Raw genomic sequence first — 13656 nt, 5'->3', positions numbered from 1 at the left:
GGGGAATTGGGTTTACAAATTTAGCAGTGAGGGTCCGTGATTAGATTTACATGTTAGTTTTTGGGGGTACCAACCCCCGGGTCTCTCGTCAGCGCCGCCCCCCCAAAACGGGTCGAATCCCGTCCGCGCACTTTTCATTATTCACCTCATTAGTCGTTGACAATTCGATTATGGAGGGCCCTCAAAAAAGATAAAAAGAAGGAATAACCTATACTGAGTCATTATATAACGTGATGTAGATGCTTCGTTTTGCGATAAATATCGATAGATATACGGAAAAACGCGTATCTTTCATAAAACAATATAGGAAGGGCGGGGTCTTCTCCCATGGGCGCTTTGACCGCTGGCCCTTGCTTACTTTACCCAGTAATTCAATAACGTCCCTTCGGGTCCTTCTGCTTATCGTATATCATTACAGCGATTGCATAAAAAATTGAACGACCTTTAGGCGGAAAAGTAGCAAATTATGTACAAGATAATTTTATTTTCAAGTAAAAACATTTAGAGAATTTCATGTACCATAAATGCTTGTGAGTGAGTGCATTTCAGTAAAGGTAGGGAACTCAAAATTTACGCTTATATAAGTTTAATGACGTCATTATGACGCTATCCAGTTATATTTCAATTAGTCGAACGAGTTTCACTTCTGTAATCGCAGGTCGTAACGGTTGCCTGCTGCGTAGAAATTTATTATCTCCTTCATTTAGTGTCTAAAACATTTCAGCGTCGGATTAAGTTATTATTTATTAAAAAACTTTTTATTTTTTAGTTAAATTTGTCCTTTGTAATAGAGCTTAATTAATTTATACGCCGGAAGCACTATTTTGTTGCGATCGTACAAGGGTTGTTAACAATAATCACGCCAAAGGGCACGAACACGGGGGCGTAATTATCTAGATTTCGCCCTCCCAGATACCAGATAAAGTTTAATTTATCCATTTTGTCGTTAAAGTTTGTGCCGAGGGCGTCGTATGTATATATGCAAAATCCTACGTGGTGTTCTATAGAAATTATTTAAAGATACCCTTAGGTAATGTTCCAAATAAAACTTCCACTTACCATGGGATCAATTAATGTGGATGTTTCAAATAAAAACATTTTTTTGCAAACTTGTCCAACAAAACATTTTCAAGTTTGTCAAAATAAATAAATAGAATTTTTTTTATTTTACCTTTTAGAGTTTTGTTTGGTGGAGGTCCATCACGACTCCACGGAGGATCGCCGTGCCCGGAAAAGTCTCTGAGTTTCAGGTACGAAATGGTCAGTCTGATGATGCTGGCCTTGTCCAGCTGGGACGTGATGGCGGCCGGAAGTGGCAGCATCTTGGCGAGCTCGTAGAACTCGAAGTTTTCCTTGCCCCTTCGGGACCTGGCCGCGTCCCGGCTCTTCTCCTTCCGTAACTCTAGGATGCTGTAACGAAAACGAGAACAAGGTTGAGAGTAGACATCTCGGAACCGTTACTCGATAAACGCGAAACCGTTCTTAATGAATATCTGGGGCGCAACGAAAGGGGTTATGATTCATCAACGAATACGGCTAACGTCGGTTTTAGGGGGTGGATTTATTGTCATTTCGATAATACATCTAATACAATACATAGAACACAAGTAATACATTAAATACAACTAACACCAGTTTATTACATTTTTGTGATCTCCATCAATTCTAATATTACCAATGAATCAGATATATTTTGAATTGTATGCAAATCGGTTTGATGATAAATTAAGATTGAAAGAAGTAATATAAGTAATATTGAATTTTTGTGATCACCATTAGTTCTAATATTATAGTAAGGAGTATTGGCCGAAAAGAAAGCTCCCATGGGAGCTGCTCGTCATTAAAGTAGAGTTGAGGGGGTTGGTATGGTGGAGGTTTTTCCTTAAAGAGAGAGGGAGTTGGTCATAAAACGGGAGGCCGACATAGTCAGCACCTTGCAAGGAAAACGTCTTCGTTTTACTGTCCATCGTCCGTTCCGGGGTCGGGTAACCCATGGGGAATTGCAGAAGGTGTCGCGAGGTGAGGATACGGCGGAAGGCCAACGGTAACCTAATAAAAGCGGACCAAGAGGGGGGGGTTCCCGAAGCCCCAGGACTCTCCCAAGGGGCCCCCGGCCAATTCCGATCAATTTTATCGAAACTTCACCTTAATTTCGTTTTCACACGTCGGCCCTTGCGGAAAAGGAAAAAGGCCTGCGTCGCGGCGCAAATTGGCCGAGAGCAAAAACAATTATGCTGGGGGATGCCGAAACTAAAGAAGAAAAGAGCGGCGGACGTAAGGGAGCCACCCCCACTTTTATCCATAAATATATTATTCGACGGCTGTCTGTTGTGGTGTCCGTCATAAATTACTCACATACTACTCTTTTTTATCACCAAACACAAACGAATTTCGGAGAAAGTCTCTCATGACGAAATAACACAAAATCTAATTATTTTTTTAGATCTAGGACAGATTATTTTCAGCAAATTTTATTAATTATTTATACAAACGACACAAAAAAAGACCGATCACATTTTCAAAATCTACGCGATCTCACTCGACGGGGAAACGTTACTTTTGAATTTTATCCCTCCTAAGGGACGTTGAAACCGGGGCGTCTCGCCGCGGCGGCCTCGGGACCTCTCGAACCCCGACTCCCTCTGGGACCACTGATTTCAATATTATGGAAACCGCCGCGATATTTCCAAATACGATGTTTTCAAGCATCTTTTTCAAAAAGCCGAAATGTCTTTGCATGTTTCGTCTTTTGGCTTAACCTCGACCACACCCCGATGTTAAGGGCACGTTATGCGCTACCGCAAATAGACCAACCAACAGGAAGGGTCAAGCTTTTATTATTTCCTGACCGGACCCCTTAAACCAAGACAGCTTTCATTAAAAGGGTGACTTCACCCAAGATGATACAACTATATTCTGTATTTTTTTTCCTTTCAAAAAATGTTTATTTAGAAAATTATATATATATTGACTCAACTTGATTTTAAAATTGTCGAAAATTGTATTATAGATTTGGAATTTCGGCCTTAATTATATAATTATTAAGAAGAAATGAGATCTTGTTTGCTTTCAAAGAAGAATTAAGAAATTGGGAATCCAACTTTGAGTTATACATTTTGAGGTTTCATATTTTTTAAGATATTATTTCACCTAAATTTGAAATATTATTGATTTTAAAATTGTTAAAATATGCTACTTATTGGGAATTTCGGACTTAATTATATAATTATTAATAAGAAATGAGATCTTCTTTGCATTCAAAGAAAAACCAAGAACATGAGAAATCCCACTTTGAATTTTATAAGATCATATTATTAATTTTGAGGTTTCTAACTTAATTTAAACGTGTTATTTTAGTTATTTCAAATGTAACATTATATTTTCTAAGATATTATTTCACCGAATCAATTTTGATTTAATTTTACTTTGAATTTTGTTAATCGTGAAAAATTGATATATAGAACCAAATTGATTTTAAAATTGTTAAAATATGCTATTTATTGGGAATTTCGGACTTAATTATATAATTATTAAGAAGAAATGAGATCTTCTTTGCATTCCAAGAAAAACCAAGAAGTTGAGAAATCCCAATTTGAATTTTATAAGATCATATTATCAATTTTGAGATTTCTAATTCAATTTAAATGTCTTATTTTAGTAATTTCAATTGTAACATTATATTTTTTAAGATATTATTTCACCTAATCAATTTTGGTTTAATTTTATTTAGAATTTTGCTAATCGTGAAAAATTGATATCATATAGAACCACATTGATTTTAAAATTGTTAAAATATACTATATATTTCGAATTTCGGACTCAATTATATAATTATTAAGAAGAAATGAGATCTTCTTTGCATTCAAACAAAAACCAAGAAGTTGAGAAATCCCACTTTGAATTTTATAAGATCACATTATTAATTTTGAGATTTCTAATTCAATTTAAACGTCTTATTTTAATAATTTCAATTGTAACATTACATTTTTTAAGATATTATTTCGCCTAATCAATTTTGATTTAATTTTAGTTTGAATTTTGCTAATTGTGAAAAATTAATATCATATAGAACCAAATTAATTTTAAAATTGTTAAAATATGCTATTTATTGGGAATTTCGGACTTAATTATATAGTTATTAATAAGAAATGAGATCTTCTTTGCATTCAAAGAAAAACCAAGAAGATGAGAAATCCCACTTTATATTTTATAAGATCATATTATTAATTTTGAGATTTCTAATTCAATTTAAACGTCTTATTTTAGTAATTTCAAATGTAACATTATATTTTTTAAGATATTATTTCACCTAATCAATTTTGATTTAATTTTACTTTGAATTTTGTTAATCGTGAAAAATTGATATCATATAGAACCAAATTGATTTTAAAATTGTCAAAATATGCTATATATTTGGAATTTCGGGTTCAATTATATAATTATTAAGAAGAAATTAGTATTTTTTTGCATCCAAAGAAGAACTAAGAAGTTGCGAAATCCAACTTTATATTTTATAAGATCATATTATTAATTTTGAGATTTCTAATTCAATTTAAACGTCTTATTTTAATAATTTCAATTGTAACATTATATTTTTTAAGATATTATTTCACCTAATCAATTTTGACTTAATTTTACTTTGAATTTTGTTAATCGTGAAAAATTGATATCATATAGAACCAAATTGATTTTAAAATTATCAAAATATGCTATATATTTGGAATTTCGGGTTCAATTATATAATTATTAAGAAGAAATTAGTATTTTTTTGCATCCAAAGAAGAACTAAGAAGTTGGGAAATCCAACTTTGAATTTTATAAGATCATATTATTAATTTTGAGATTTCTAATTCAATTTAAACGTCTTATTTTAGTAATTTCAAATGTAACATTATATTTTTTAAGATATTATTTCACCTAATCAATTTTGACTTAATTTTACTTTGAATTTTGTTAATCGTGAAAAATTGATATCATATAGAACCAAATTGATTTTAAAATTATCAAAATGTGCTATATATTTGGAAATTCGGGTTCAATTATATAATTATTGAGAAGAAATTAGTGGTTTTTTGCACTCAAAGAAGAACTAAGAAGTTGGGAAATGCAACTTTGAATTTTATAAGATCATATTATTAATTTTGAGATTTCTAATTCAATTTAAACATCTTATTTTAGTAATTTCAAATGTAACATTATATTTTTTAAGATATTATTTCACCTAATCAATTTTGATTTAATTTTACTTTGAATTTTGTTAATCGTGAAAAATTGATATCATATAGAACCAAATTGATTTTAAAATTGTCAAAATATGCTATATATTTAGAATTTCGGGTTCAATTATATAATTATTAAGAAGAAATTAGTATTTTTTTGCATCCAAAGAAGAACTAAGAAGTTGCGAAATCCAACTTTATATTTTATAAGATCATATTATTAATTTTGAGATTTCTAATTCAATTTAAACGTCTTATTTTAATAATTTCAATTGTAACATTATATTTTTTAAGATATTATTTCACCTAATCAATTTTGACTTAATTTTACTTTGAATTTTGTTAATCGTGAAAAATTGATATCATATAGAACCAAATTGATTTTAAAATTATCAAAATATGCTATATATTTGGAATTTCGGGTTCAATTATATAATTATTAAGAAGAAATTAGTATTTTTTTGCATCCAAAGAAGAACTAAGAAGTTGGGAAATCCAACTTTGAATTTTATAAGATCATATTATTAATTTTGAGATTTCTAATTCAATTTAAACGTCTTATTTTAGTAATTTCAAATGTAACATTTTATTTTTTAAGATATTATTTCACCTAATCAATTTTGACTTAATTTTACTTTGAATTTTGATAATCGTGAAAAATTGATATCATATAGAACCAAATTGATTTTAAAATTGTCAAAATATGCTATATATTTGGAATTTCGGGTTCAATTATATAATTATTAAGAAGAAATTAGTATTTTTTTTGCATCCAAAGAAGAACTAAGAAGTTGGGAAATCCAACTTTCAATTTTGTAAGATCATATTATTAATTTTGAGGTTTCCAACTCAACTTAAATATCTTATTTTGATTATTTCAAATGTAACATTACATTTTCTATGATATTATATCACCTAATCAATTTTGTTTTAATTTTACTTTGATTTTTGTTAAGCTTGAAAAATTGATATCATATAGAACCAAATTGATTTTAAAATTGCCAAATATAATACATATTTGGAATTTCGTACTTAACTATATCATTATTAAGAAGAAAAGAGTGCTTATTTACAGTTAAAGAAGAATTGAGAAATCCCACTTTGAATTTTTCAAGATAATATTATCAATTTTGAGGTTTCCAACTTAATTTAAACGTCTTATTTTAGTAATTTCAATTGTAACATTATATTTTTTAAGATATTATTTCACCTAATCAATTTTGATTTAATTTTACTTTGAATTTTGTTAATCGTGAAAAATTGATATCATATAGAACCAAATTGATTTTAAAATTGTTAAAATATACTATATATTTCGAATTTCGGACTCAATTATATAATTATTAAGAAGAAATGAGATCTTCTTTACATTCGAAGCAAAATCAAGAAATTGAGAAATCCCACTTTGAATTTTTCAAGATCATATTATCACTTTTGAGGTTTCTAACTTAATTTAAACGTGTTATTTTGGTTATTTCAAATGTAACATTACATTTTCTAAGATATTATTTCACCTAATCAATTTTGATTAAATCTTACCTTGAATTTTATTAATTTTTGAAAAATTCATATCATATAGAACCAAATTTATTTTAAAATTGCCAAATATAATACATATTTGGAATTTCGGACTTAATTATATAATTATTAAGAAGAACCAAGAAGTTGAGAGATCATATTTTGAATTCCAAGATCATATTATCAATTTTGTCAACTCATTTTAGTTATTTGAAATGTAACACTACATCGTCTAAGACATTATGTCTCCTAATCAATTTTGTTTTGAATCTTGTAATTGTTGAAAAACTGTCATCATATTAAGTCAACTCAACTTTGAAATTGTCAAAATTGAGTTGATTTTTTTGTGTTGCCACAGTATAGAGATTCAGGTCATATAGATCTAATTTGAAGTGATTTTGGAGTTTTTGGTGGTGATGATAATAATGAGTTTGAAAATGGAAAGGAAAACTTGATAGTCGGCCATGTTGTAAAAGCTTTAGAGCTTAGGTGTTAAAATCGAATGATGGGGGGAAGGTTTCGGCGTTTTCGGCAGTTATTCAGCGTCAAATAAAGTATTAAATCGAAACGCGCCGGGGGCATATATAAAAGCGGGGTCTTCCGAGATCGGTAAATCTCCTCTACCGTAACATGTGTTCGAACTGACAAATACGCGAGTCACCCCTCGTTCCCCCGGTCTCCCACACACAACCCTGACGTAAATCTCGCGGCGTAGGCGACCGGGGGTCGAATTATTTTCATATAGGAAATAGGCTAAAACAGAGATAAGTATAACATGCCCTGGTTCGAGGAGAGAAGGCTGTTTGTAGGGGACACACAGATCCGCTGGTACGAACCAGGAGTGCGTGAAGGCCGGGTTGATGTTCACTCCTAAGCCCACTGGTGTCTGCCTCTGCAGACTGGAAGATACTGCATAGTCCATGGCAACTGCTTGATATGGCAACATCGCGATTCAAAAGCAAACACTATTCACCAAAAGTAATAACCCGTTCTTGTCCTTTAACTTCAAACCGAAACGAAATCGTCCAAGACCGAATACTCTGAGTGTTTTCAGGTTGTGTACCGTACGCGGATTGTATGCGGAGTGTATCTGGTGCTGTCGTATCGGGTACGGTTCGGTGACGGCTCCGGGGGCCTCCGCCCGAAAGTGGGCGGACGCTTAGCCGGAGTCCGGAAACTCCGGGGCGTTCGGCCTGCTGATTGGACGAAACGGAACGAGCCGAGAGAGCGCGCCGTCTACAAACTGACGCCGATTTGGCTGCTTTTCGCCTCTGGAGTCCGCCTACACGCCCACGCGTCCGGATCAACAAGTAGCCGATACGCTCCCAATGCCATGCGTCATATTATCACCTAATCGAAACTGCTTCCGAAAAAAAACCCTTACCAACTCTTTTTCTCTTGCCATTCTGACAATTTTACTCCCACGCACAATAATCAAATACCATTTCATAACAATCATCATATAATCGATAATATCATACACATTCAAAATTTAAAAAAAATATATATTATAAAATTTGGTTTATTTTTAAAATTTTATCTAATATATTAAGAGAGGGAAGTTATGTAAATGTTCTTCAATACGGAAGCGAGCAAATTAACTCAAAAGATACAAGGGTTGGGTCAAGCGGTCGGTCGACTGATATAAATTAAGATATTCTAATTAGAAAGTCCGGGTCCTGAGGGTTGGTTCGTCTAAAAGTATTCCGGGTTTTTGCGAACGTATGTATTCGTTGGAGGAGTAATTGTTTTTTGTAGCTAACTTGGAGATAACCGAAGGGGAATTACTAAATGTCCCCGATAGGAGGTTGTCGTATTAATTCCGCCGCGTAGATAAGACATCCTTTCCTCTTTCCACCGCGTTATTTCATTTCTGCTCCCCACCCCAACCCTCTCAAGAAAAGTGTTAATGCTTCCCGATTTTTTTTTCTTGCTAATTTATTTTTCGCGATCGCAAGGGGCCTGACCGCTTTACTTTACCCCAAAATCCTCTTGCGAGATATAAAAATTCTACCCGCGTATGCCTCAGAGATAACTTTCGTGGAACACGGACCTTTTCCTTTCGCCCCCTTCTCGTTCAAACTCATGTTTTTACTCCAACCAAACTGTTTGTATGGAACATTATTTTTCACAGAAATTGATTTTACTACTTACTTTCATAACCAATTAATTAAAAAAAAAGTTACTTCCTGCCTTGATACATAAATAACTATTAAACGTCAAAGTTCAATTCGCTAGGGAAATTCATCTTGTGTCTTCCGATGGAATCACTTATGAATCGGAGAAGATGCGATTCGAAATCGTCTATTTCACAGTGCGTTAAACGCGAATGCGACCCTCGAAGAAGGTTTCGAGTTGACATTCCCGGTTGATATTCGAGTCATCTCCCGAGGAGCAATCGTAACCAGTAACGAGTGTATTTTTTTCTTTTTTTTTAAAGATAATCCGATTTCTTGGAAACCCGGAATTCGCGCTAATGAACTGCGTCATTACTGTATATTTACCTACTTGAGGAGGTTGATTTAAGGGGTCCATGGGGGACCGCGTGTAGGGGACTAAACTAATCGCGATCCGCACCCTCTTCTATATGCCCACAACACAGAGCCCTCACTATCGATTAGCCCAATATCTATCGAGCTATTGAATAGCGTTCGTTAGGTACAATTTGGATGAATTTTTCCCTTTGGGGTAAGGGCAATTTTTTGTTATATCTTTAACGATCCGAGGTGCTGCATTCTCAAGGTCGTTTATTATTCGTGATGTTTCAAATAACTAGTGCTTTATATATTCAAACAGAAAGAAATAAAAAGAATGTGGGGGTGATTTGTAACAATAAAATCTGTTCGTAAAGAGGCAAGTACATGTGCCCTCGAAAATTCGCCGTTTTAAAAACCAATTTACGTTTAAAATATGGAGACGTTGCTCATACGGTACTCGTTGGAAGCGCTATAAAAACTTCTGGGGTTTCGCATAAGAGTTGGGGTGGATAAACTCGCTCACGAAGAATTATTACTTTATACTTCGCGTTCGAATTAAGGAGACATCGGACGCCGATGCGAGATTGTTTTAAGTGTGGCCCCGTTCTCGAGGGACGTTCGACCCGGTTTGAAACGGGGAAAACTAGTTAAGATGCAAATTGGCACGTGCACCTGTTTGTATTAGAGCTTTACTCCTTCCAACACCATCGCATCAACGTCTTATCAAATTGAGTTCAGTTATTATTTCATTTATAATTATTTTCACAATTTTAACCAAAACGTTATTTCTACTAAACAATAAAACGTAATTTATTGAACTACAAATTTGATCAGTTTTAAAACGACCACACTCGGGAACACGACGTTAAGGATTGATAAGGGTGGCCGAAACGGCCCTAATTGAAAACTAATTGGCCAACTAGAGCCGTTAAACGAGAATGAGTGCCTCCACAGCAGAGGTATAACGTAGATTTAGATCGCGCGAGTGCCCGCAGGAGGCAATAAACCGGCTCCGTTGCTGCTGCATCTCCCTGTCGCCTTCGCCAAAATTCGTACTAAATTAGATAAATTCGACCTGATACAAGCTTTGTACTAGATAGGTCTCTACCGTTTTCGAGATAACCAAATATGTTAATCCAACAATTGACCCGAATCGATTACATCTACTTAAACGAAAATCTAAAATATTTTATTATATATATATATAATAATATAATACCTATTATACAGTTATTGTCAGCAATTATTTGCTAAAGTATCCTTGTGTCATTACCTTACATGAGTTTATAGCAGACAATGATCATTGATTACTGGATTATATACTGTGTTAATTAATTATCGTGCTCGACGTCATCATTGCAAGTATGCAACCAATATCACAGTGCAATACGCATCATACGCAAATCGCGCATTGCAATAAAAATACTGTGATATTGGTTGCATACTGGGTACGACAATTAATTAACACACTACATGCTATTATAACTCTACACTCTTTTCGTTAAGATATCGTTTTTCCAAATTTCTGCACTATTTATAGCTCCTAAATACAAAATCCCCATGAATTAAGGTTTATATTCATAATGAATCAGTCCTGCCGCCTCGCCCGCAAGCGACCTCGGCGAAGTGAAGATAAACGACTTCTTATCCAAGTATTGTGTGCTTAGTTTACTTTCCAAGGCATCAAAGAAACGTTTTTATCCAATATCGCTGAGATCGCTTGCGGGCGAGGCGGTGGAACTGATATCATAGCTCCCAAATACATAATCTCATTGAATTAAAGTTTGTGTTCATAATGAACCAGTCCTCACGCCTCGCCCGCAAGCGACCTCGGCGAAGTGTAGATAAACGATTTCTTATACAAGTATTAAGTGCTTAGCTTACTTTCCAAGACATCAAGTGAACGATTTTATCTAATATCGCCGAGGTCGCTTGCGGGCGAGGCTGCAGGTCTGCTATATTATGAACACAAACCTTAATTCAATGAGATTTTGTATTTGGAAGCTATGATATCAGTCCCAATGCCTCGCCCGCAAGCGACCTCGGCAAAGTGAAGATAAACGATTTCTTAGTCCAGTATTGTGTACTTAGTTTACTTTCCAAGACATCAAGTGAACGATTCTATCTAATATCGCAGAGGTCGCTTGGTGGCGAGGGGGTGGAACTGATATCATAGCTCCCAAATAAGTAATCTCATTGAATTAAGGTTTGTGTTCATAATGAACCAGTCCTGCTGCCTCGCCCGCAAGCGACCTCGGCGAAGTGAAGATAAACGATTTCTTATTCCAGTATTGTGTGCTTAGTTTACTTTGCAAGACATCAAATGAACGATTTTATCTAATATCGAGTTGAGATCAAGTTTGCATTCATAATGTATTAGTCCCATAGTTAATCGCTTCTGGTTAGAGAGCACAAATATAGCAACCAGGAAATTGCTGTTATTTCCGATAAGTGAAGATCATTTTACGCATTATCGATTTTTTGCTACTAAATGCTGACATTGAATAACACAATTCTATGTCTTAATTACACATAGTCTTTATATTTTGCGTTTAGTGGCCAAAATTGATACCATTAAAAATAAATGTTTAACTCTTATTGATGAATCATTTGGTATTGCCATGAATCCTAAGATCTTTCTGGAAAGAAAGATGCAGAAGAAATCATGCCCAAAACATTTGACCATGAAACTTAAGCAAGTATATTTTGCCATAATAAAAATAAGTGTCTAAATAACAAAAATTTATATATATATTTGTGTTAATTATAAGAAATAAAAAGAGTATATTTGAAATGAGATTCTTTTAAGTGTAATTGTCGAACGGTGGGTGTTTTAGAAAGTCAACCCTTTCGTTTTAATTTCACAGACAATAAGGCCCAGATTCTTGGCTTCTTTTACTGGTCTCCGTAGTGCGATTTTTCGCCGTAATCCGGTATTACCGACGGTTTAGAAACGACCCTGAAATATGCATCGGTATTATCCGCCGGAGACCCGGGGAGGAACGGATTGCGCGTTCCCGCGAGGGTTGAATGTAAATAAGACAATAAAAGTAAATCAACGGGAGACGCGAGACGTCAAAAAAGCTGGTATTCTGAACGTTTGGAGGCGCCGCGGAAGGTGTCGTCGGGAGTCGTAAAACCTCCTCTCCGGTTTTCTAGACCAATTTCGGTAATCGGCGCGAGGTGCTGCGCCAGCAAAATCCGCCCCGGCGAGGGCGGAACCATCGAATACCACCCGAAACTCGACGACAGTTCCCAGAACGCGTACACAAATCTGTCACGTTTTTACGATACAAATCGTCAGCGACTTGACGATTTGTAAAGACACGACCACGACGACTTACTTTTACTATCTACGTCAACCATCTGGGGACTGGCCGTGGTCATAATTTTGAATCCCGCTTCGGGGACGGATGGTTATGACCCTCCCGGACGGGATATAGAAATAAAACAGTCATTCTTATCAACTCATCCATAAACCACAATTTTCATATACTACCCATCAACAAGACATATTACTTTCCATATTGCAAAATTGATAAAATAAAAAATAGTTATTTCAAATTTATTTTAAATTTATTCGATATAAACACGATGATGACTAAAGACAAGAAGCTTAAATTGGTGATATTTTTCTGACAAGGGGGTTGTAGTAACAAGACAGAGAAATAAAGTGAACAAGCTGAGATCGAGCACTAAGAAGATAACTCGTGTAATAGACACGTTTCATCTCCCAGCAGCTACGAGGAGTATCTAATTTGCATACGCTAAAAACCTATAATGCGGGGCAGAACAAGGAAGTGTATTTTTATCGCATCTTGCCGCCCGAATGAATACATAATGCGATTCACATTTGTTTCTGTCGCAAACCTTCCGTTTTTTTAAGGGCGGTGGTTTTGGGGGACGATCCGAATTGGAATTATCTCGCGGAATTGCGTTTTTAAACTCGCAACGACATATGTTTTTGATAAAAATGATGAGGGTTGTGAATCGAATTTAAATGATTACGAATCTTAACTTAATTGTTGTAGGAATCCATGTTTATATGTAAAGGATAATATTGGTTTTGACTATTATTAGTCATCATCAACCATCACATCAAATATTTTAAATATTTTCCTTTACAATCTTAACTTAGTCTTTGCAACCCTTTTGGAGTGACGAGAACAGTGGATAGAGGGTAGTGACGGAAATTGCAAAGGAAACGCCAAACGGTTATTGTTGGATGGGATTAGCACGTCGAGGAGAAAGAGAGCGTTTCGTGGACCTCTGGACCGTAAAGCTGGGGATCGGAGGGCGTTATCTTGATGTGTCCACAAAAAAGGGCTACCTACCAAACCCAACGCGAGCAGGTTAATTTAATTATTACCACGCGTTCGCTTATCTCGTCCTAGTGCAAATTTATCGTTTTACCCGTTTTTCTTCTTGAAAAAAAGAAAAAA

At 34.7% G+C, this 13656-nt stretch overlaps 1 protein-coding gene across 9 annotated transcripts in view; it reads right to left on the bottom strand.

The window, feature by feature from the left end:
- Positions 1-13656, bottom strand: part of LOC111425442 (PAS domain-containing protein trachealess) — a 44353-nt gene that overhangs the window by 8598 nt on the left and 22099 nt on the right. For 6 of the 9 annotated variants that reach the window (XM_071198672.1, XM_023059455.2, XM_023059454.2 and 3 more), the window contains one exon: positions 1172-1410. In XM_071198672.1, the coding sequence (XP_071054773.1) occupies positions 1172-1410 (239 nt within the window). Of the gene's footprint in view, positions 1-1171; positions 1411-7516; positions 7823-13656 lie in introns of those variants that run through there. The other 3 variants (XR_011641385.1, XM_023059451.2, XM_023059452.2) reach the window with 2 other exon arrangements.

Source organism: Onthophagus taurus, chromosome 8 (genome assembly GCF_036711975.1).
Source record: "Onthophagus taurus isolate NC chromosome 8, IU_Otau_3.0, whole genome shotgun sequence".
In the NCBI taxonomy this organism is placed as follows: domain Eukaryota; kingdom Metazoa; phylum Arthropoda; class Insecta; order Coleoptera; family Scarabaeidae; genus Onthophagus; species Onthophagus taurus.
The sequence above is the reverse complement of the archived record's forward strand: the minus strand, read 5'-3'. Positions and strand labels throughout refer to the sequence as shown.